The sequence below is a fragment of the Aulonocara stuartgranti genome (assembly GCF_965226115.1).
Source record: "Aulonocara stuartgranti genome assembly, chromosome: 15".
NCBI lineage: Eukaryota > Metazoa > Chordata > Actinopteri > Cichliformes > Cichlidae > Aulonocara > Aulonocara stuartgranti.
Genome location: NC_138951.1, coordinates 33,468,887 through 33,490,352, shown reverse-complemented (window position 1 = coordinate 33,490,352; position 21,466 = coordinate 33,468,887). Strand labels below are relative to the sequence as shown.

General features: G+C 39.9%; 1 protein-coding gene across 9 annotated transcripts; it reads left to right on the top strand.

Moving 5' to 3' along the window:
* Nucleotides 1–2,036: 2,036 nt before the first annotated feature.
* Nucleotides 2,037–21,458, top strand: LOC309689162 (ATP-dependent RNA helicase DDX54-like). Of its 9 annotated transcripts, XR_014271271.1 has the most exons (17): nucleotides 2,037–2,414; nucleotides 2,570–3,950; nucleotides 7,384–7,532; nucleotides 7,623–7,736; nucleotides 7,826–7,936; nucleotides 8,052–8,143; nucleotides 8,299–9,679; nucleotides 13,832–13,980; nucleotides 14,071–14,184; nucleotides 14,274–14,384; nucleotides 14,500–14,591; nucleotides 14,747–16,127; nucleotides 20,401–20,549; nucleotides 20,640–20,753; nucleotides 20,843–20,953; nucleotides 21,069–21,160; nucleotides 21,316–21,458. XR_014271271.1 is itself a non-coding variant. In XM_082505406.1 (11 exons), exons 1-5 carry the CDS (start codon nucleotides 6,266–6,268, stop codon nucleotides 8,062–8,064), a joined length of 471 nt encoding a protein of 156 aa, XP_082361532.1. In that variant the 5' UTR covers nucleotides 5,019–6,265; the 3' UTR covers nucleotides 8,065–8,143; nucleotides 8,299–9,679; nucleotides 13,832–13,980; nucleotides 14,071–14,184; nucleotides 14,274–14,384; nucleotides 14,500–14,591; nucleotides 14,747–15,416. The 9 variants fall into 9 exon arrangements, 6 of the variants coding, with proteins under 6 accessions (XP_082361532.1, XP_082361531.1, XP_082361533.1 ...); XR_014271272.1 differs by lacking the exons at nucleotides 2,037–2,414; nucleotides 2,570–3,950 and adding an exon at nucleotides 5,019–6,538; XM_082505406.1 differs by lacking the exons at nucleotides 2,037–2,414; nucleotides 2,570–3,950; nucleotides 20,401–20,549; ... (2 more) ...; nucleotides 21,069–21,160; nucleotides 21,316–21,458 and adding an exon at nucleotides 5,019–6,349 and having other exon boundaries at nucleotides 14,747–15,416.
* Nucleotides 21,459–21,466: the final 8 nt, after the last annotated feature.

Below are 21,466 nucleotides of genomic sequence, written 5' to 3'. Positions count from 1 at the left end.
AGGACTCTCCTCTTCGGATTTTTGGGGGATGTTGCTAACTCCGGGTCCGATAACAGGCAACCCACCCGCAGTAGATGTGCACGGTGTGAGGTCTCGCAGCAAGCTATCAAATATGGCGCATTTCTTGGCTTTTTAAAAAAAAACCCGCTATGCGTCGCCAGGTGTTTCATCGGATTTGAGGTGTTACCTCCTTTGACAGTATCACAGTATCAGCTTAAAGCACTTGTTGCAGGCTGCTGAGTTTGCATATTTTGCTGTGAAGTACAGCCAGACTTTTGACCGCTTTGCCTTGGGCATTTTTAATCTGTAGCTCTGCTCTAAAAGAACGTATGTACCTGGACCCGCCTACTATCCTCGGAAACGTAAAATGATTGGCTAGAATCTAAAGTGTATCACAGCTCAGGAAAAAAAAAGCACCGAAATGTGCGCTGCTTTTCGGTCTGGTTACTACCGTTTATGACAGAACCGGTGCCATCATCCCTAGTTGTCACATGACATTCTTGAATGAGGTCATATTTTTGTATGTATTTTTTAAAATAACATCAACATTCCGTAAGCCAGTGAGGTTCTTACATGACTTTTGAATGAGGATAATTTTTTGGTTTGGAAAATTACCAATAAAGTTTCAACCCCTGTTATTTTTGTAAAAAAAAAAAAAAGTGTTATTGCAATAACATAAAAAGTGAGTAATGAAAGTAAGTAAAAGTACAATTTTATTTATATAGCACCTTTCAAGACAAATTACTTTTGTTTGAGTTGTTTTGCTAACTCGTTGAAGTGTTACTGGGTATCATAACCAGACAGTTTGCGCATACAGTGAGTGAAAGCCTTGGGTGGACTGAATCAGGCTAAATTAAATTGATAGAACTGAGTGGAGTTCTATCGATTGTATTGACCAGACAGTTAGAACAACAACTAAAAGAAACTTTGATTAATCTGAAAGGAACAAATGTTAACTAGTAGCTGATACAAATCAGGATTTAAAACCATTTTTTGTTTGTTTTTCTGTTTGACTCCTTGTTTTGTTTAATATTGCAATTTAGTATTATGGGTTTGTTAAACTTTTCGATGTGCAAATGTTGGAAAATGAAATATCACAGCTGGAAATCAATGAAAGTGGAAATTCAGAAGAAGTTCTGTCCAATATCTCAGTCTTTCCATGTTCTGTGCAAAATATTTTGGCTCATGTGCAATATCTTGGTCCCAGTAGAACTACCATCTCCACCCTAAATGACCATAGCCCTTCCATCCTTATTTATTTATTACATTATATAATTGCCCTTGTATACAGACCCACAATGTTTCTGTTTCAATATTTCGTACACATATACATTGCTTTTTATTTATCCCCCCCCCCCCCCCCCCCCCCTTTGTTGTATATTGGTTTCTCTGCTTCTTACTTTTGCACCTTTGTGGTCAAGCTACCCAATTTCGCTGTACAAGAAACTGCACAATGACAATAAAGAGCTCTAAGTCTAAGTCTTTTCCTCATTAATGCACAACATAGATAACTATGTAATGTGTCTGTTGCACACTTTGTATGTCAGGAATAACCATAAATGTGTTGTCTTACAAACGGCTGTATCAGGTCTTTGCATCCACAATAAGCGAGGATAACAGAACTCCTGGAAAGCAGAAAAAAAATCTGGTTCTTGTTTTTAAGACAGCTATCTTTAGTTTAACGTCCGTCAAAATCCGTCAGGAGGGATCAGGAGAGAGCAATGGTCTGCCAAGCCATTCCCTGTTTCAAAGTTTAATAGTTTTGCACCTGCTGTCGCTTTAATATTAAACTAACGAGGTTGAAATGGACTCACAGTGGTTTCTGCTTCTTAATTGGACAGATTTATATCCCTTAAGTATAACCAACTTTGTGTTATCTGCAACCCGTTCTCACTCCCAAAGCCTAACATTTTACGCTAGGTGACAAATCGTCACCATATTACGTTTTCGGCTACCCACCACGTTCCTAAATGACGACCTCGGAAAAAGAGGAAATATGAGAACCGTCTGGACTGCACCTACACATGTTCGCTCTTATTCTTCAAATCGCTTAGAAACACGCTATTTAACATCATTAAAGTCCTGGTTAAGGTCAGGAATAAGGTTATGGTCAGGGCTAGGGATAAGGTTAGGTTTAGGGCTGGAATACAGGGCTGGAACATCTATTACCGCGGAAGCGTCATTGCACTGGATCCCAGCCATAACCCGCCGCGTACCATAAGAACGCCGAAGGTCTCCTTTCGCGTTCCTCAGGAACGCCGCAGGACGTGACAAAACGTCGACATGTTACGCCTCGGGAGTGAGAACGCTCTGACATGTCAGTTATGAGGAGTGAAGGAAAAAATACAAGATTGATGATACAGGATCTGGATCAGATGGAGAAACAGGCGGAGGAGGCAGGAAGCCAGCAAGAGGTAGGAAGGCATCAAAATGAATAGCACAAACATGTTAAATATAGACCATCAGCCACCATGTTTTAACTCAACTCTAAAGGTAAATACTTCAAGTCCCTCTTCCAGCCTTGCGAGCTATAACCTCCAACCTCTTTGTTGTGTCGTGCCTCTCCCAGGTCGTGGCCGTGGCCGACGAGGTCCAAACGTACAGAGCTCCGGTGACCACAAAGCACGCTCGGAGCTGAAAACAAAGGATCAGATCATGAAGCAGCGCAAGAAAAAGCAGAAGCACCAGTTCCTGCAGGGCGGGGGGATGAGGAAGCTCCGCTCCAAGAACAAAAAGTGGCTCGGAGAAGTTAAAAAGTCAGGTTTTGGAAGGGGTGGCCATAAGAAAGGCAAGCTGAGGAAGAAACTGGGAGGAGGACAGAGGGTTGATGGTGTGGAGGACATCACGAGGAACTGGGTGATAAGCGTCAGAATCATCTGAGAACATCACCAAAGATTTTCCTGGCGCTTTGTGTGACTGTAGATTAAGGAGAAAATCATTTGTGAATCTTTACACTGCAGAAATGCACGTCACTTCTTCCTTGATGGCCTGCTGAACTCTGCGTTTGCCACAGAGTTATGTTTAATTATGATCCACTAACCTGGATTTATTACTTGTAAGCATGTTGGCAGTCTAATAAAAGTGTTTTGGAGTACTGAAATATGTCTTATCAAAATGGTAAAATACAGATATTAAATATTGTGTGCTTAATTTGCAGTTAGTTTCAAAAATCGTCTCGCCCATCTTTTCTTAAAATAAGAGGTGCTCTATAAAAATGACATTAAATTCTGTAAACGTGCTCTATTTGCAATTATTTATCATTACTGTTGTCCAAGTGGTCTCATTTCAAAGTTGAAAGCGAGCATCGGAACGGGCAAGAAAGGCGACTTTTAATTGACTTTGAATGTGTTGTGGTTACTGATATCAGATGGGCTGGGTTGAGAAACTGGCTTAGAATTCCTCTTGCCTTCAGCATGGCCACGCCCCTCTGACTTCTGCAATCAACAAGGCATTTTTACCCAGGGAAATGTTTATTTCGCTTTTCAGTTTGGACTGTTCTCTGTAAATTCCTGAGAAAATTTGAGAAGATCAGGAGTGTCTGAAAAACGTAAAACAGCCCATCTGTCACCAACAGCAATGCTGCCTTCAAAGTCACTTAAATCACCCTTTTTTTTTTCTGGCATGTGATTGGCTGATTAGATATTTGCATTCACAAGCAGCTGAATAGGTTAGTGCAGGGGTCAGCAACCTGCGGCTCTTTAGTCCTTTTAGTGCGGCTCTGCGTGGTTTGGGAAAATAAATTATTTTTTTAAGTAATTAGCTGAAGTGTATTTTATTTATGTTAGTTCTTTTTTAACTTGTAGTTCTAAATTGGAAGATTACTGTGATATTGAAATATAAATATAAAATTATATTCTATTAGTTTTTGAACGCTCAAAATAAGCGTCACACTTGCGGAAGCCGATATACCCGCCGAAACGCCGTGCATTTATCGAGACTTTCAACCCCAGGTAGGCTAATTATCAATCTTCGGATCCACATTATGTCAGCAGCTCCACCGTGAACTATGTTAAAAACAAACACCGCTCACGCCTCACAGATGACAGCTTACAGTCCTGCGTAAAGATGAAAGTGACTTCATACAGCTCCGATTTGCAGACGCTGTGCGCAGAGATTCAGGAGCAGAAGTCCCATTGTAAACATATCACGGCAGACCCAACGATGTTTCCATGAACACGCTTTACAGCTTCTCTTTATTGACCACTTTTCACACACGGTTGCTGTATGCATACAGCCGGTGTTAAAGCTCACAGCCCGACACATACCAACACAACAGCATAGAGAGCACAGACGTTAAGGCGCCGAGGCGTGATCGCGGGTGCCGCTCAGGTGTGTCCGCCTCCCCTGCAGCGGCGCTGCAGACCACGCCCCGCCACACACATTAACCAGGTAAAATACATATTGTCAGGGTTCCTGGGTCGGTGACCCAGTGTTTTCAGTTTTGTTCATGTTCATATATATATATAGCATATAGTAAACAATGAATCTGTAAACGACAGCTGTTGACATTTTTTAAAAATGAATGAAAAAGCATATTTAAATAATCAACATACATGATTTAAATATAAACACACACACACACACACACACACACGTATGACTTTGCCGGTTTCAGCTGAAACAATTTCAGTGTTTCAAACCATGTTCCAGGATTTTTCCTTCACCATTTATGAGGTTTCAAGAAGAAGATAAACGACAGATATGAATGTTTGAAAAAGTTATAGATGAAAAGATGAAAAATACTCAAAGGATAAATTCAATTGGTTTATTGTTTTATGAATAAGTTGAAAAAGAAAAAGTTAAACAAGTAAATAATGAAACAAGGTAAAATGAAGTAAGAACAAAACGTCAACAAGTAAATAATGAAACAAGGTAAAATGAAGTAAGAACAAAACGTTAACAAGTAAATAATGAAACAAGGTAAAATGAAGTAAGAACAAAACGTTAACAAGTAAATAATGAAACAAGGTAAAATGAAGCAAGCACAAAAAGTTAAGTAAATAATGAAACAAGGTAAAATGAAGTAAGCACAAAAAGTTAAGTAAATAATGAAACAAGGTAGAGGAGAGAAAACCCCAACAATCCCCTCTGAGCACGCACTAGGCGACAGTGGGGAGGAAAAACTGCCTTTAAACGGGCAGAAACCTCCGGCAGAACCAGGCTCAGGAGGGGACAGTCAACTGCCGGGACTGGTTGGGGAGGTGAACAGAGGTGGAGCAAGACGAGGCTACACCTGCTGAGGAAGCAGTAGAGTTCCTCCTCCAGGGCCAGCGGAAGCGTTTGTTCTTCTTTTTCATGCAGTTTTCTACAAGAGCTTTTTTTTCCAGGATGAGGGTTCTCAACTCATCGATGGTTTCTTTGTTTTGTTTCTCAAGCTTCTTGCACGTTTTCTCCACCTCTTCCAACGTTGCTTGTTTTTCTTCAAGCTTTTCCCTGAGCTCTTTGGATGTTTCCTCCTGCATTATCTTGTCCTTGTGCATGTCTGCGTTTCTTTGTTGTACTTCTTTGTACATGTCTTGTAGCTCCTCATTTCTTTTGTGGATATCTTGGAGCGTACGCTGCAGGTCGTCATGTATGTTGTCTTGTTCTTGCTTTTGCGCCTGCATTTCAGTGTGTTTGCGCTTCAAGTTGTTGTATTCCAACAATATCCCCTTAGTGAGCTCGGAGTTGTTTCTCGCCATTTGCTCCATCCTTTTCTGCATGTGCGAGCATTGTTTGTCCAGTTTTTCTTTTTCCCCTTCTAGTTGCTTTTTCTCGTGAAGAAGGTCTTTATTTTGGCGCAGAGTATCATCCACCTTCTCTTTCAGCATTCTGTATTTTTCCTCCGTGACTTTGAGTTTGTGCTCCATGTCTCTTTGCTTTTTCTCCTGTTCTTCCTTCTGTTGGAGGATTTCTTTATTTTTTTTCACAGCTTCATCGAAGTTTGTTTGGAGCAGCCGATTCATTTGGTCCATATATTGGAGATCCCATTCTGTCTTCTCAACAGTAGCTTTGCTGTCTTTAAGCTGGTTGGACATCTCCTTTAGTTCCACGCTCTTTTGCTTGTTTTCCTTAATTAGGAAGACAATCTGCTCTCGGGCTTGTCCAAACTTGATTCCCCAACCCTCATTAATAATATTTATGTCGGGCTGGCGTTTTTGTCTTTCTTCCAGGTTCTTATTTTGCGCTTCCATCTGTCTACACTTCTCCTCCAGTTGAAGTTTCTCTTCTTCAATCTGTTGAATTTTATTCTGGAGATGGTAGTTTTCCTTCTTACTGTCATGTAATGCCCTTTGGACGGCTAAGAGGTCATTTGGGGAAATTGGCCGGCCACGACAGGAAGGAGAAGCGGCGTAATCTTTTTGCCTTGGTTGGTGTCTTGTTGGATACATGTTGAAGGTTGTACACGACAACTCTGAAAAGGTTTCCAAAAGTTTCTGTGGTGAACGTGTGAAGGCTGCAAACACAAATGCTGCGAAGACACGAACTAAAAAACTGCTGTGTGTCACCCCTGTTTAAGGAAAAACTTCAAAGGATCGTGTAGTGACATCATAACTCCGTGAGCCAATGAGATTGTCATGTGACATTTTGGAATGGGGATATTTTTTTTTAAACCGTTTTCAAATTTAACTTAATATTTGACTGTTTCTTAACTGACCTGTTTAGCTGATTAAGAAATGAATTGAAACGAGCATCACTAACGTTATATAACAGACAACAGAAAAAAAACAGGTTTTTTTCTAAGTAATAGAGGTATAATACATTTTTTTTTTAAAAAATTTAAATTATCCTACTTTTTATAAGAGGGAACATTATTTAAAGAATATGTATTTAATTGGAAAACTCTCTATTCGTCTAAAGGCTATAACAAGAAAGGTGAGCTTCCTGCTCAAAAATGAAATGACCAAAATAAATGGAGCATTTCTCTGCAATTACAAACTCTGTGTAAACAATCTTGGTTTCAAAATAAGGCTAATGCTGGTGAGATGTCATCACAGGTGTAAATATTACTGCAGATGTTACTATGTCAAAGTTTCACAACTGTCTTATGTTTATTTATGTAGGCAAGACCTACTTTTCACTTTTTTGCTTTGCTATATGTTCTTGAGTGTATTAGTTTGCCAGCAGCACGAACATGTACTAGTGTCAATAATAATAGTACGGTGGATTAGAAAACCTGCTCACAAGTTGAATAAACACCCAGGATTGTTTCATCATTTTCATTCAAAACCAATATTTGAGTCAAAATGAGAAAGTTGTTTGTGCTGTCTGATGAAGAAGAAGCAAAATAAAGTGCAGTTTTGATGTAGATGATGTTGTATACAAACTAGAAGAGGAAGATAGTAGGATCTCTGTATCATGCTTTGTCACTTTGTACCATGTAATTCTTTCTATTTCCACCAGGGGGTGTTTTCAGAAGTGGTAGGTGGTAAAAGAAGAGGTCAGCAGGAAGATGGCGAAGAGCGACCAAAGACCAAGAAAAAGAGGCAGTCAGGCAAAGATGAAGAGTATTATATCCCTTACAGACCTAAAGACTTTGACTCTGAGAGAGGGTGAGGCATTAAACTGTTGCATCTGTTTCTTTAAAAAATGTGAATGGCTTTGTGTTTTATGCTGTTTTGTCCTGTGTTATGCGTCGACAGGTTGAGTCTCGGTGGAGAGGGCAGTGCTTTTGAACAGCAGGCCTCTTCAGCTGTCCTTGATCTCATGGGAGATGAAGGCGATCGCCTTAACCAGCAGAAGAAAATGATGAAATGGTACAAATTTCCCTATGTTTGACTCAGTATCCACCAAATGGTCATTTCAAACTATAATTTAAAGTCTTTTTTCCCCCTTCTTTTTTTAGGGACCGTAAGAGGAAGCGTTTTGTGAGAGAAACGGGAAAAGAAGACCAGAAGAAGAAGATCAAAACAGACAGCGGTCAGGTTATCAGTAACAAGAAGAACAGGAAGAACTTGTATCCTTCCAACAAAAAGCTTCTCTGTGTGCTGCTCTCAATGACCCTCTTCTCTACTCCTATGACAATATTAAGCTGTACTGTGAAGATGTTGTATCACTTGACAACATGTCAGTTATGAGGAGTGAAGGAAAAAATACAAGATTGATGATACAGGATCTGGATCAGATGGAGAAACAGGCGGAGGAGGCAGGAAGCCAGCAAGAGGTAGGAAGGCATCAAAATGAATAGCACAAACATGTTAAATATAGACCATCAGCCACCATGTTTTAACTCAACTCTAAAGGTAAATACTTCAAGTCCCTCTTCCAGCCTTGCGAGCTATAACCTCCAACCTCTTTGTTGTGTCGTGCCTCTCCCAGGTCGTGGCCGTGGCCGACGAGGTCCAAACGTACAGAGCTCCGGTGACCACAAAGCACGCTCGGAGCTGAAAACAAAGGATCAGATCATGAAGCAGCGCAAGAAAAAGCAGAAGCACCAGTTCCTGCAGGGCGGGGGGATGAGGAAGCTCCGCTCCAAGAACAAAAAGTGGCTCGGAGAAGTTAAAAAGTCAGGTTTTGGAAGGGGTGGCCATAAGAAAGGCAAGCTGAGGAAGAAACTGGGAGGAGGACAGAGGGTTGATGGTGTGGAGGACATCACGAGGAACTGGGTGATAAGCGTCAGAATCATCTGAGAACATCACCAAAGATTTTCCTGGCGCTTTGTGTGACTGTAGATTAAGGAGAAAATCATTTGTGAATCTTTACACTGCAGAAATGCACGTCACTTCTTCCTTGATGGCCTGCTGAACTCTGCGTTTGCCACAGAGTTATGTTTAATTATGATCCACTAACCTGGATTTACTACTTGTAAGCATGTTGGCAGTCTAATAAAAGTGTTTTGGAGTACTGAAATATGTCTTATCAAAATGGTAAAATACAGATATTAAATATTGTGTGCTTAATTTGCAGTTAGTTTCAAAAATCGTCTCGCCCATCTTTTCTTAAAATAAGAGGTGCTCTATAAAAATGACATTAAATTCTGTAAACGTGCTCTATTTGCAATTATTTATCATTACTGTTGTCCAAGTGGTCTCATTTCAAAGTTGAAAGCGAGCATCGGAACGGGCAAGAAAGGCGACTTTTAATTGACTTTGAATGTGTTGTGGTTACTGATATCAGATGGGCTGGGTTGAGAAACTGGCTTAGAATTCCTCTTGCCTTCAGCATGGCCACGCCCCTCTGACTTCTGCAATCAACAAGGCATTTTTACCCAGGGAAATGTTTATTTCGCGTTTCAGTTTGGACTGTTCTCTGTAAATTCCTGAGAAAATTTGAGAAGATCAGGAGTGTCTGAAAAACGTAAAACAGCCCATCTGTCACCAACAGCAATGCTGCCTTCAAAGTCACTTAAATCACCCTTTTTTTTTTCTGGCATGTGATTGGCTGATTAGATATTTGCATTCACAAGCAGCTGAATAGGTTAGTGCAGGGGTCAGCAACCTGCGGCTCTTTAGTCCTTTTAGTGCGGCTCTGCGTGGTTTGGGAAAATAAATTATTTTTTTAAGTAATTAGCTGAAGTGTATTTTATTTATGTTAGTTCTTTTTTAACTTGTAGTTCTAAATTGGAAGATTACTGTGATATTGAAATATAAATATAAAATTATATTCTATTAGTTTTTGAACGCTCAAAATAAGCGTCACACTTGCGGAAGCCGATATACCCGCCGAAACGCCGTGCATTTATCGAGACTTTCAACCCCAGGTAGGCTAATTATCAATCTTCGGATCCACATTATGTCAGCAGCTCCACCGTGAACTATGTTAAAAACAAACACCGCTCACGCCTCACAGATGACAGCTTACAGTCCTGCGTAAAGATGAAAGTGACTTCATACAGCTCCGATTTGCAGACGCTGTGCGCAGAGATTCAGGAGCAGAAGTCCCATTGTAAACATATCACGGCAGACCCAACGATGTTTCCATGAACACGCTTTACAGCTTCTCTTTATTGACCACTTTTCACACACGGTTGCTGTATGCATACAGCCGGTGTTAAAGCTCACAGCCCGACACATACCAACACAACAGCATAGAGAGCACAGACGTTAAGGCGCCGAGGCGTGATCGCGGGTGCCGCTCAGGTGCGTCCGCCTCCCCTGCAGCGGCGCTGCAGACCACGCCCCGCCACACACATTAACCAGGTAAAATACATATTGTCAGGGTTCCTGGGTCGGTGACCCAGTGTTTTCAGTTTTGTTCATGTTCATATATATATATAGCATATAGTAAACAATGAATCTGTAAACGACAGCTGTTGACATTTTTTAAAAATGAATGAAAAAGCATATTTAAATAATCAACATACATGATTTAAATATAAACACACACGTGACAAGAGACAGAACGTGTAGAAGATATATGCAGAAAGAGCTTTCAGTGGTCAGCTGATAACATGATATCTAAAAAATACATAGCTCATTTTCCTGTCTGTTAGTTGGACATGCTAACCTGTTAACAAGCTCCTATATTCACCCATACAGTTTGTAGATCATTTTGCTAAAATAGGTAAAATCTCCACTCTTTCAGGGCACTAATAGGCTAAAGGCATATTACAAAAGGTCATTCATGTATTCACAGATTCTCTGTAGTTATTCTGCTGCTCATTCACCTGTAAAAACCACACCAATCATTATTTCAACAGCCTTTTTATTTTGGAACAAAAGCATTTGACGATATGACTTACAGGACGTTACCAAATTCATGAAGCTATATTTGTGAGTTTATTTATCAATATCAGTTTAATGTAAACAGACTGATGTAGTAATAGACAGTAAAATGTTGGTGCGTGTGTAATATATGAGCGTTTATGTTTCTCTACATGGGTAAAAGTACTCCATGTCGCCCTCTGGTGGTAGCAACCAACTATGAAAAGAATGGATGTTGGATCTTAACTAAATGATAAAAAGTTTTATTACTTTGTATTACTTTCTTTAGTTTGGTAAAATTTACAGTTTTAATCCCGTAAGAAAATAAATCACTATCATAGAGAGGGATATTAGTAATTCGTTTGTTAATAACACTTTGTTTGTGTTTGCTAATGTTTCGACAGGAAAATGGTTTTCTACAAAGTTGTTTCATGTACAGAGTAACACACACACACACACACACACACACACACACACACACACACACACACACACACACACACACACACACACACACACACCAGGATTTTTCCTTCACCATTTATGAGGTTTCAAGAAGAAGATAAACGACAGATATGAATGTTTGAAAAAGTTATAGATGAAAAGATGAAAAATACTCAAAGGATAAATTCAATTGGTTTATTGTTTTATGAATAAGTTGAAAAAGAAAAAGTTAAACAAGTAAATAATGAAACAAGGTAAAATGAAGTAAGCACAAAAAGTTAAGTAAATAATGAAACAAGGTAAAATGAAGTAAGAACAAAACGTCAACAAGTAAATAATGAAACAAGGTAAAATGAAGTAAGAACAAAACGTTAACAAGTAAATAATGAAACAAGGTAAAATGAAGCAAGCACAAAAAGTTAAGTAAATAATGAAACAAGGTAGAGGAGAGAAAACCCCAACAATCCCCTCTGAGCACGCACTAGGCGACAGTGGGGAGGAAAAACTGCCTTTAAACGGGCAGAAACCTCCGGCAGAACCAGGCTCAGGAGGGGACAGTCAACTGCCGGGACTGGTTGGGGAGGTGAACACAGGTGGAGCAAGACGAGGCTACACCTGCTGAGGAAGCAGTAGAGTTCCTCCTCCAGGGCCAGCGGAAGCGTTTGTTCTTCTTTTTCATGCAGTTTTCTACAAGAGCTTTTTTTTCCAGGATGAGGGTTCTCAACTCATCGATGGTTTCTTTGTTTTGTTTCTCAAGCTTCTTGCACGTTTTCTCCACCTCTTCCAACGTTGCTTGTTTTTCTTCAAGCTTTTCCCTGAGCTCTTTGGATGTTTCCTCCTGCATTATCTTGTCCTTGTGCATGTCTGCGTTTCTTTGTTGTACTTCTTTGTACATGTCTTGTAGCTCCTCATTTCTTTTGTGGATATCTTGGAGCGTACGCTGCAGGTCGTCATGTATGTTGTCTTGTTCTTGCTTTTGCGCCTGCATTTCAGTGTGTTTGCGCTTCAAGTTGTTGTATTCCAACAATATCCCCTTAGTGAGCTCGGAGTTGTTTCTCGCCATTTGCTCCATCCTTTTCTGCATGTGCGAGCATTGTTTGTCCAGTTTTTCTTTTTCCCCTTCTAGTTGCTTTTTCTCGTGAAGAAGGTCTTTGTTTTGGCGCAGAGTATCATCCACCTTCTCTTTCAGCATTCTGTATTTTTCCTCCGTGACTTTGAGTTTGTGCTCCATGTCTCTTTGCCTTTTCTCCTGTTCTTCCTTCTGTTGGAGGATTTCTTTATTTTTTTTCACAGCTTCATCGAAGTTTGTTTGGAGCAGCCGATTCATTTGGTCCATATATTGGAGATCCCATTCTGTCTTCTCAACAGTAGCTTTGCTGTCTTTAAGCTGGTTGGACATCTCCTTTAGTTCCACGCTCTTTTGCTTGTTTTCCTTAATTAGGAAGACAATCTGCTCTCGGGCTTGTCCAAACTTGATTCCCCAACCCTCATTAATAATATTTATGTCGGGCTGGCGTTTTTGTCTTTCTTCCAGGTTCTTATTTTGCGCTTCCATCTGTCTACACTTCTCCTCCAGTTGAAGTTTCTCTTCTTCAATCTGTTGAATTTTATTCTGGAGATGGTAGTTTTCCTTCTTACTGTCATGTAATGCCCTTTGGACGGCTAAGAGGTCATTTGGGGAAATTGGCCGGCCACGACAGGAAGGAGAAGCGGCGTAATCTTTTTGCCTTGGTTGGTGTCTTGTTGGATACATGTTGAAGGTTGTACACGACAACTCTGAAAAGGTTTCCAAAAGTTTCTGTGGTGAACGTGTGAAGGCTGCAAACACAAATGCTGCGAAGACACGAACTAAAAAACTGCTGTGTGTCACCCCTGTTTAAGGAAAAACTTCAAAGGATCGTGTAGTGACATCATAACTCCGTGAGCCAATGAGATTGTCATGTGACATTTTGGAATGGGGATATTTTTTTTTAAACCGTTTTCAAATTTAACTTAATATTTGACTGTTTCTTAACTGACCTGTTTAGCTGATTAAGAAATGAATTGAAACGAGCATCACTAACGTTATATAACAGACAACAGAAAAAAAACAGGTTTTTTTCTAAGTAATAGAGGTATAATACATTTTTTTTAAAAAAATTTTAAATTATCCTACTTTTTATAAGAGGGAACATTATTTAAAGAATATGTATTTAATTGGAAAACTCTCTATTCGTCTAAAGGCTATAACAAGAAAGGTGAGCTTCCTGCTCAAAAATGAAATGACCAAAATAAATGGAGCATTTCTCTGCAATTACAAACTCTGTGTAAACAATCTTGGTTTCAAAATAAGGCTAATGCTGGTGAGATGTCATCACAGGTGTAAATATTACTGCAGATGTTACTATGTCAAAGTTTCACAACTGTCTTATGTTTATTTATGTAGGCAAGACCTACTTTTCACTTTTTTGCTTTGCTATATGTTCTTGAGTGTATTAGTTTGCCAGCAGCACGAACATGTACTAGTGTCAATAATAATAGTACGGTGGATTAGAAAACCTGCTCACAAGTTGAATAAACACCCAGGATTGTTTCATCATTTTCATTCAAAACCAATATTTGAGTCAAAATGAGAAAGTTGTTTGTGCTGTCTGATGAAGAAGAAGCAAAATAAAGTGCAGTTTTGATGTAGATGATGTTGTATACAAACTAGAAGAGGAAGATAGTAGGATCTCTGTATCATGCTTTGTCACTTTGTACCATGTAATTCTTTCTATTTCCACCAGGGGGTGTTTTCAGAAGTGGTAGGTGGTAAAAGAAGAGGTCAGCAGGAAGATGGCGAAGAGCGACCAAAGACCAAGAAAAAGAGGCAGTCAGGCAAAGATGAAGAGTATTATATCCCTTACAGACCTAAAGACTTTGACTCTGAGAGAGGGTGAGGCATTAAACTGTTGCATCTGTTTCTTTAAAAAATGTGAATGGCTTTGTGTTTTATGCTGTTTTGTCCTGTGTTATGCGTCGACAGGTTGAGTCTCGGTGGAGAGGGCAGTGCTTTTGAACAGCAGGCCTCTTCAGCTGTCCTTGATCTCATGGGAGATGAAGGCGATCGCCTTAACCAGCAGAAGAAAATGATGAAATGGTACAAATTTCCCTATGTTTGACTCAGTATCCACCAAATGGTCATTTCAAACTATAATTTAAAGTCTTTTTTCCCCCTTCTTTTTTTAGGGACCGTAAGAGGAAGCGTTTTGTGAGAGAAACGGGAAAAGAAGACCAGAAGAAGAAGATCAAAACAGACAGCGGTCAGGTTATCAGTAACAAGAAGAACAGGAAGAACTTGTATCCTTCCAACAAAAAGCTTCTCTGTGTGCTGCTCTCAATGACCCTCTTCTCTACTCCTATGACAATATTAAGCTGTACTGTGAAGATGTTGTATCACTTGACAACATGTCAGTTATGAGGAGTGAAGGAAAAAATACAAGATTGATGATACAGGATCTGGATCAGATGGAGAAACAGGCGGAGGAGGCAGGAAGCCAGCAAGAGGTAGGAAGGCATCAAAATGAATAGCACAAACATGTTAAATATAGACCATCAGCCACCATGTTTTAACTCAACTCTAAAGGTAAATACTTCAAGTCCCTCTTCCAGCCTTGCGAGCTATAACCTCCAACCTCTTTGTTGTGTCGTGCCTCTCCCAGGTCGTGGCCGTGGCCGACGAGGTCCAAACGTACAGAGCTCCGGTGACCACAAAGCACGCTCGGAGCTGAAAACAAAGGATCAGATCATGAAGCAGCGCAAGAAAAAGCAGAAGCACCAGTTCCTGCAGGGCGGGGGGATGAGGAAGCTCCGCTCCAAGAACAAAAAGTGGCTCGGAGAAGTTAAAAAGTCAGGTTTTGGAAGGGGTGGCCATAAGAAAGGCAAGCTGAGGAAGAAACTGGGAGGAGGACAGAGGGTTGATGGTGTGGAGGACATCACGAGGAACTGGGTGATAAGCGTCAGAATCATCTGAGAACATCACCAAAGATTTTCCTGGCGCTTTGTGTGACTGTAGATTAAGGAGAAAATCATTTGTGAATCTTTACACTGCAGAAATGCACGTCACTTCTTCCTTGATGGCCTGCTGAACTCTGCGTTTGCCACAGAGTTATGTTTAATTATGATCCACTAACCTGGATTTACTACTTGTAAGCATGTTGGCAGTCTAATAAAAGTGTTTTGGAGTACTGAAATATGTCTTATCAAAATGGTAAAATACAGATATTAAATATTGTGTGCTTAATTTGCAGTTAGTTTCAAAAATCGTCTCGCCCATCTTTTCTTAAAATAAGAGGTGCTCTATAAAAATGACATTAAATTCTGTAAACGTGCTCTATTTGCAATTATTTATCATTACTGTTGTCCAAGTGGTCTCATTTCAAAGTTGAAAGCGAGCATCGGAACGGGCAAGAAAGGCGACTTTTAATTGACTTTGAATGTGTTGTGGTTACTGATATCAGATGGGCTGGGTTGAGAAACTGGCTTAGAATTCCTCTTGCCTTCAGCATGGCCACGCCCCTCTGACTTCTGCAATCAACAAGGCATTTTTACCCAGGGAAATGTTTATTTCGCGTTTCAGTTTGGACTGTTCTCTGTAAATTCCTGAGAAAATTTGAGAAGATCAGGAGTGTCTGAAAAACGTAAAACAGCCCATCTGTCACCAACAGCAATGCTGCCTTCAAAGTCACTTAAATCACCCTTTTTTTTTTCTGGCATGTGATTGGCTGATTAGATATTTGCATTCACAAGCAGCTGAATAGGTTAGTGCAGGGGTCAGCAACCTGCGGCTCTTTAGTCCTTTTAGTGCGGCTCTGCGTGGTTTGGGAAAATAAATTATTTTTTTAAGTAATTAGCTGAAGTGTATTTTATTTATGTTAGTTCTTTTTTAACTTGTAGTTCTAAATTGGAAGATTACTGTGATATTGAAATATAAATATAAAATTATATTCTATTAGTTTTTGAACGCTCAAAATAAGCGTCACACTTGCGGAAGCCGATATACCCGCCGAAACGCCGTGCATTTATCGAGACTTTCAACCCCAGGTAGGCTAATTATCAATCTTCGGATCCACATTATGTCAGCAGCTCCACCGTGAACTATGTTAAAAACAAACACCGCTCACGCCTCACAGATGACAGCTTACAGTCCTGCGTAAAGATGAAAGTGACTTCATACAGCTCCGATTTGCAGACGCTGTGCGCAGAGATTCAGGAGCAGAAGTCCCATTGTAAACATATCACGGCAGACCCAACGATGTTTCCATGAACACGCTTTACAGCTTCTCTTTATTGACCACTTTTCACACACGGTTGCTGTATGCATACAGCCGGTGTTAAAGCTCACAGCCCGACACATACCAACACAACAGCATAGAGAGCACAGACGTTAAGGCGCCGAGGCGTGATCGCGGGTGCCGCTCAGGTGCGTCCGCCTCCCCTGCAGCGGCGCTGCAGACCACGCCCCGCCACACACATTAACCAGGTAAAATACATATTGTCAGGGTTCCTGGGTCGGTGACCCAGTGTTTTCAGTTTTGTTCATGTTCATATATATATATAGCATATAGTAAACAATGAATCTGTAAACGACAGCTGTTGACATTTTTTAAAAATGAATGAAAAAGCATATTTAAATAATCAACATACATGATTTAAATATAAACACACACGTGACAAGAGACAGAACGTGTAGAAGATATATGCAGAAAGAGCTTTCAGTGGTCAGCTGATAACATGATATCTAAAAAATACATAGCTCATTTTCCTGTCTGTTAGTTGGACATGCTAACCTGTTAACAAGCTCCTATATTCACCCATACAGTTTGTAGATCATTTTGCTAAAATAGGTAAAATCTCCACTCTTTCAGGGCACTAATAGGCTAAAGGCATATTACAAAAGGTCATTCATGTATTCACAGATTCTCTGTAGTTATTCTGCTGCTCATTCACCTGTAAAAACCACACCAATCATTATTTCAACAGCCTTTTTATTTTGGAACAAAAGCATTTGACGATATGACTTACAGGACGTTACCAAATTCATGAAGCTATATTTGTGAGTTTATTTATCAATATCAGTTTAATGTAAACAGACTGATGTAGTAATAGACAGTAAAATGTTGGTGCGTGTGTAATATATGAGCGTTTATGTTTCTCTACATGGGTAAAAGTACTCCATGTCGCCCTCTGGTGGTAGCAACCAACTATGAAAAGAATGGATGTTGGATCTTAACTAAATGATAAAAAGTTTTATTACTTTGTATTACTTTCTTTAGTTTGGTAAAATTTACAGTTTTAATCCCGTAAGAAAATAAATCACTATCATAGAGAGGGATATTAGTAATTCGTTTGTTAATAACACTTTGTTTGTGTTTGCTAATGTTTCGACAGGAAAATGGTTTTCTACAAAGTTGTTTCATGTACAGAGTAACACACACACACACACACACACACACACACACACACACACACACACACACGTATGACTTTGCCGGTTTCAGCTGAAACAATTTCAGTGTTTCAAACCATGTTCCAGGATTTTTCCTTCACCATTTATGAGGTTTCAAGAAGAAGATAAACGACAGATATGAATGTTTGAAAAAGTTATAGATGAAAAGATGAAAAATACTCAAAGGATAAATTCAATTGGTTTATTGTTTTATGAATAAGTTGAAAAAGAAAAAGTTAAACAAGTAAATAATGAAACAAGGTAAAATGAAGTAAGAACAAAACGTTAACAAGTAAATAATGAAACAAGGTAAAATGAAGTAAGCACAAAAAGTTAAGTAAATAATGAAACAAGGTAAAATGAAGTAAGAACAAAACGTCAACAAGTAAATAATGAAACAAGGTAAAATGAAGTAAGAACAAAACGTTAACAAGTAAATAATGAAACAAGGTAAAATGAAGTAAGAACAAAACGTTAACAAGTAAATAATGAAACAAGGTAAAATGAAGCAAGCACAAAAAGTTAAGTAAATAATGAAACAAGGTAGAGGAGAGAAAACCCCAACAATCCCCTCTGAGCACGCACTAGGCGACAGTGGGGAGGAAAAACTGCCTTTAAACGGGCAGAAACCTCCGGCAGAACCAGGCTCAGGAGGGGACAGTCAACTGCCGGGACTGGTTGGGGAGGTGAACACAGGTGGAGCAAGACGAGGCTACACCTGCTGAGGAAGCAGTAGAGTTCCTCCTCCAGGGCCAGCGGAAGCGTTTGTTCTTCTTTTTCATGCAGTTTTCTACAAGAGCTTTTTTTTCCAGGATGAGGGTTCTCAACTCATCGATGGTTTCTTTGTTTTGTTTCTCAAGCTTCTTGCACGTTTTCTCCACCTCTTCCAACGTTGCTTGTTTTTCTTCAAGCTTTTCCCTGAGCTCTTTGGATGTTTCCTCCTGCATTATCTTGTCCTTGTGCATGTCTGCGTTTCTTTGTTGTACTTCTTTGTACATGTCTTGTAGCTCCTCATTTCTTTTGTGGATATCTTGGAGCGTACGCTGCAGGTCGTCATGTATGTTGTCTTGTTCTTGCTTTTGCGCCTGCATTTCAGTGTGTTTGCGCTTCAAGTTGTTGTATTCCAACAATATCCCCTTAGTGAGCTCGGAGTTGTTTCTCGCCATTTGCTCCATCCTTTTCTGCATGTGCGAGCATTGTTTGTCCAGTTTTTCTTTTTCCCCTTCTAGTTGCTTTTTCTCGTGAAGAAGGTCTTTGTTTTGGCGCAGAGTATCATCCACCTTCTCTTTCAGCATTCTGTATTTTTCCTCCGTGACTTTGAGTTTGTGCTCCATGTCTCTTTGCTTTTTCTCCTGTTCTTCCTTCTGTTGGAGGATTTCTTTATTTTTTTTCACAGCTTCATCGAAGTTTGTTTGGAGCAGCCGATTCATTTGGTCCATATATTGGAGATCCCATTCTGTCTTCTCAACAGTAGCTTTGCTGTCTTTAAGCTGGTTGGACATCTCCTTTAGTTCCACGCTCTTTTGCTTGTTTTCCTTAATTAGGAAGACAATCTGCTCTCGGGCTTGTCCAAACTTGATTCCCCAACCCTCATTAATAATATTTATGTCGGGCTGGCGTTTTTGTCTTTCTTCCAGGTTCTTATTTTGCGCTTCCATCTGTCTACACTTCTCCTCCAGTTGAAGTTTCTCTTCTTCAATCTGTTGAATTTTATTCTGGAGATGGTAGTTTTCCTTCTTACTGTCATGTAATGCCCTTTGGACGGCTAAGAGGTCATTTGGGGAAATTGGCCGGCCACGACAGGAAGGAGAAGCGGCGTAATCTTTTTGCCTTGGTTGGTGTCTTGTTGGATACATGTTGAAGGTTGTACACGACAACTCTGAAAAGGTTTCCAAAAGTTTCTGTGGTGAACGTGTGAAGGCTGCAAACACAAATGCTGCGAAGACACGAACTAAAAAACTGCTGTGTGTCACCCCTGTTTAAGGAAAAACTTCAAAGGATCGTGTAGTGACATCATAACTCCGTGAGCCAATGAGATTGTCATGTGACATTTTGGAATGGGGATATTTTTTTTTAAACCGTTTTCAAATTTAACTTAATATTTGACTGTTTCTTAACTGACCTGTTTAGCTGATTAAGAAATGAATTGAAACGAGCATCACTAACGTTATATAACAGACAACAGAAAAAAAACAGGTTTTTTTCTAAGTAATAGAGGTATAATACATTTTTTTTTAAAAAATTTTAAATTATCCTACTTTTTATAAGAGGGAACATTATTTAAAGAATATGTATTTAATTGGAAAACTCTCTATTCGTCTAAAGGCTATAACAAGAAAGGTGAGCTTCCTGCTCAAAAATGAAATGACCAAAATAAATGGAGCATTTCTCTGCAATTACAAACTCTGTGTAAACAATCTTGGTTTCAAAATAAGGCTAATGCTGGTGAGATGTCATCACAGGTGTAAATATTACTGCAGATGTTACTATGTCAAAGTTTCACAACTGTCTTATGTTTATTTATGTAGGCAAGACCTACTTTTCACTTTTTTGCTTTGCTATATGTTCTTGAGTGTATTAGTTTGCCAGCAGCACGAACATGTACTAGTGTCAATAATAATAGTACGGTGGATTAGAAAACCTGCTCACAAGTTGAATAAACACCCAGGATTGTTTCATCATTTTCATTCAAAACCAATATTTGAGTCAAAATGAGAAAGTTGTTTGTGCTGTCTGATGAAGAAGAAGCAAAATAAAGTGCAGTTTTGATGTAGATGATGTTGTATACAAACTAGAAGAGGAAGATAGTAGGATCTCTGTATCATGCTTTGTCACTTTGTACCATGTAATTCTTTCTATTTCCACCAGGGGGTGTTTTCAGAAGTGGTAGGTGGTAAAAGAAGAGGTCAGCAGGAAGATGGCGAAGAGCGACCAAAGACCAAGAAAAAGAGGCAGTCAGGCAAAGATGAAGAGTATTATATCCCTTACAGACCTAAAGACTTTGACTCTGAGAGAGGGTGAGGCATTAAACTGTTGCATCTGTTTCTTTAAAAAATGTGAATGGCTTTGTGTTTTATGCTGTTTTGTCCTGTGTTATGCGTCGACAGGTTGAGTCTCGGTGGAGAGGGCAGTGCTTTTGAACAGCAGGCCTCTTCAGCTGTCCTTGATCTCATGGGAGATGAAGGCGATCGCCTTAACCAGCAGAAGAAAATGATGAAATGGTACAAATTTCCCTATGTTTGACTCAGTATCCACCAAATGGTCATTTCAAACTATAATTTAAAGTCTTTTTTCCCCCTTCTTTTTTTAGGGACCGTAAGAGGAAGCGTTTTGTGAGAGAAACGGGAAAAGAAGACCAGAAGAAGAAGATCAAAACAGACAGCGGTCAGGTTATCAGTAACAAGAAGAACAGGAAGAACTTGTATCCTTCCAACAAAAAGCTTCTCTGTGTGCTGCTCTCAATGACCCTCTTCTCTACTCCTATGACAATATTAAGCTGTACTGTGAAGATGTTGTATCACTTGACAACATGTCAGTTATGAGGAGTGAAGGAAAAAATACAAGATTGATGATACAGGATCTGGATCAGATGGAGAAACAGGCGGAGGAGGCAGGAAGCCAGCAAGAGGTAGGAAGGCATCAAAATGAATAGCACAAACATGTTAAATATAGACCATCAGCCACCATGTTTTAACTCAACTCTAAAGGTAAATACTTCAAGTCCCTCTTCCAGCCTTGCGAGCTATAACCTCCAACCTCTTTGTTGTGTCGTGCCTCTCCCAGGTCGTGGCCGTGGCCGACGAGGTCCAAACGTACAGAGCTCCGGTGACCACAAAGCACGCTCGGAGCTGAAAACAAAGGATCAGATCATGAAGCAGCGCAAGAAAAAGCAGAAGCACCAGTTCCTGCAGGGCGGGGGGATGAGGAAGCTCTG

Excerpts from the sequence above, each read along its gene's own strand:
- LOC309689162 (XM_082505408.1), top strand. The coding sequence starts at position 19,283 with ATGCCCTTTGGACGGCTAAGAGGTCATTTGGGGAAATTGGCCGGCCAC. Across the intron at positions 19,367-20,400 it reads GGCGTAATCTTTTTGCCTTG|GGGGTGTTTTCAGAAGTGGT; the intron begins GTTGGTGTCTTG and ends TATTTCCACCAG. Across the intron at positions 20,754-20,842 it reads CAGAAGAAAATGATGAAATG|GGACCGTAAGAGGAAGCGTT; the intron begins GTACAAATTTCC and ends TTCTTTTTTTAG.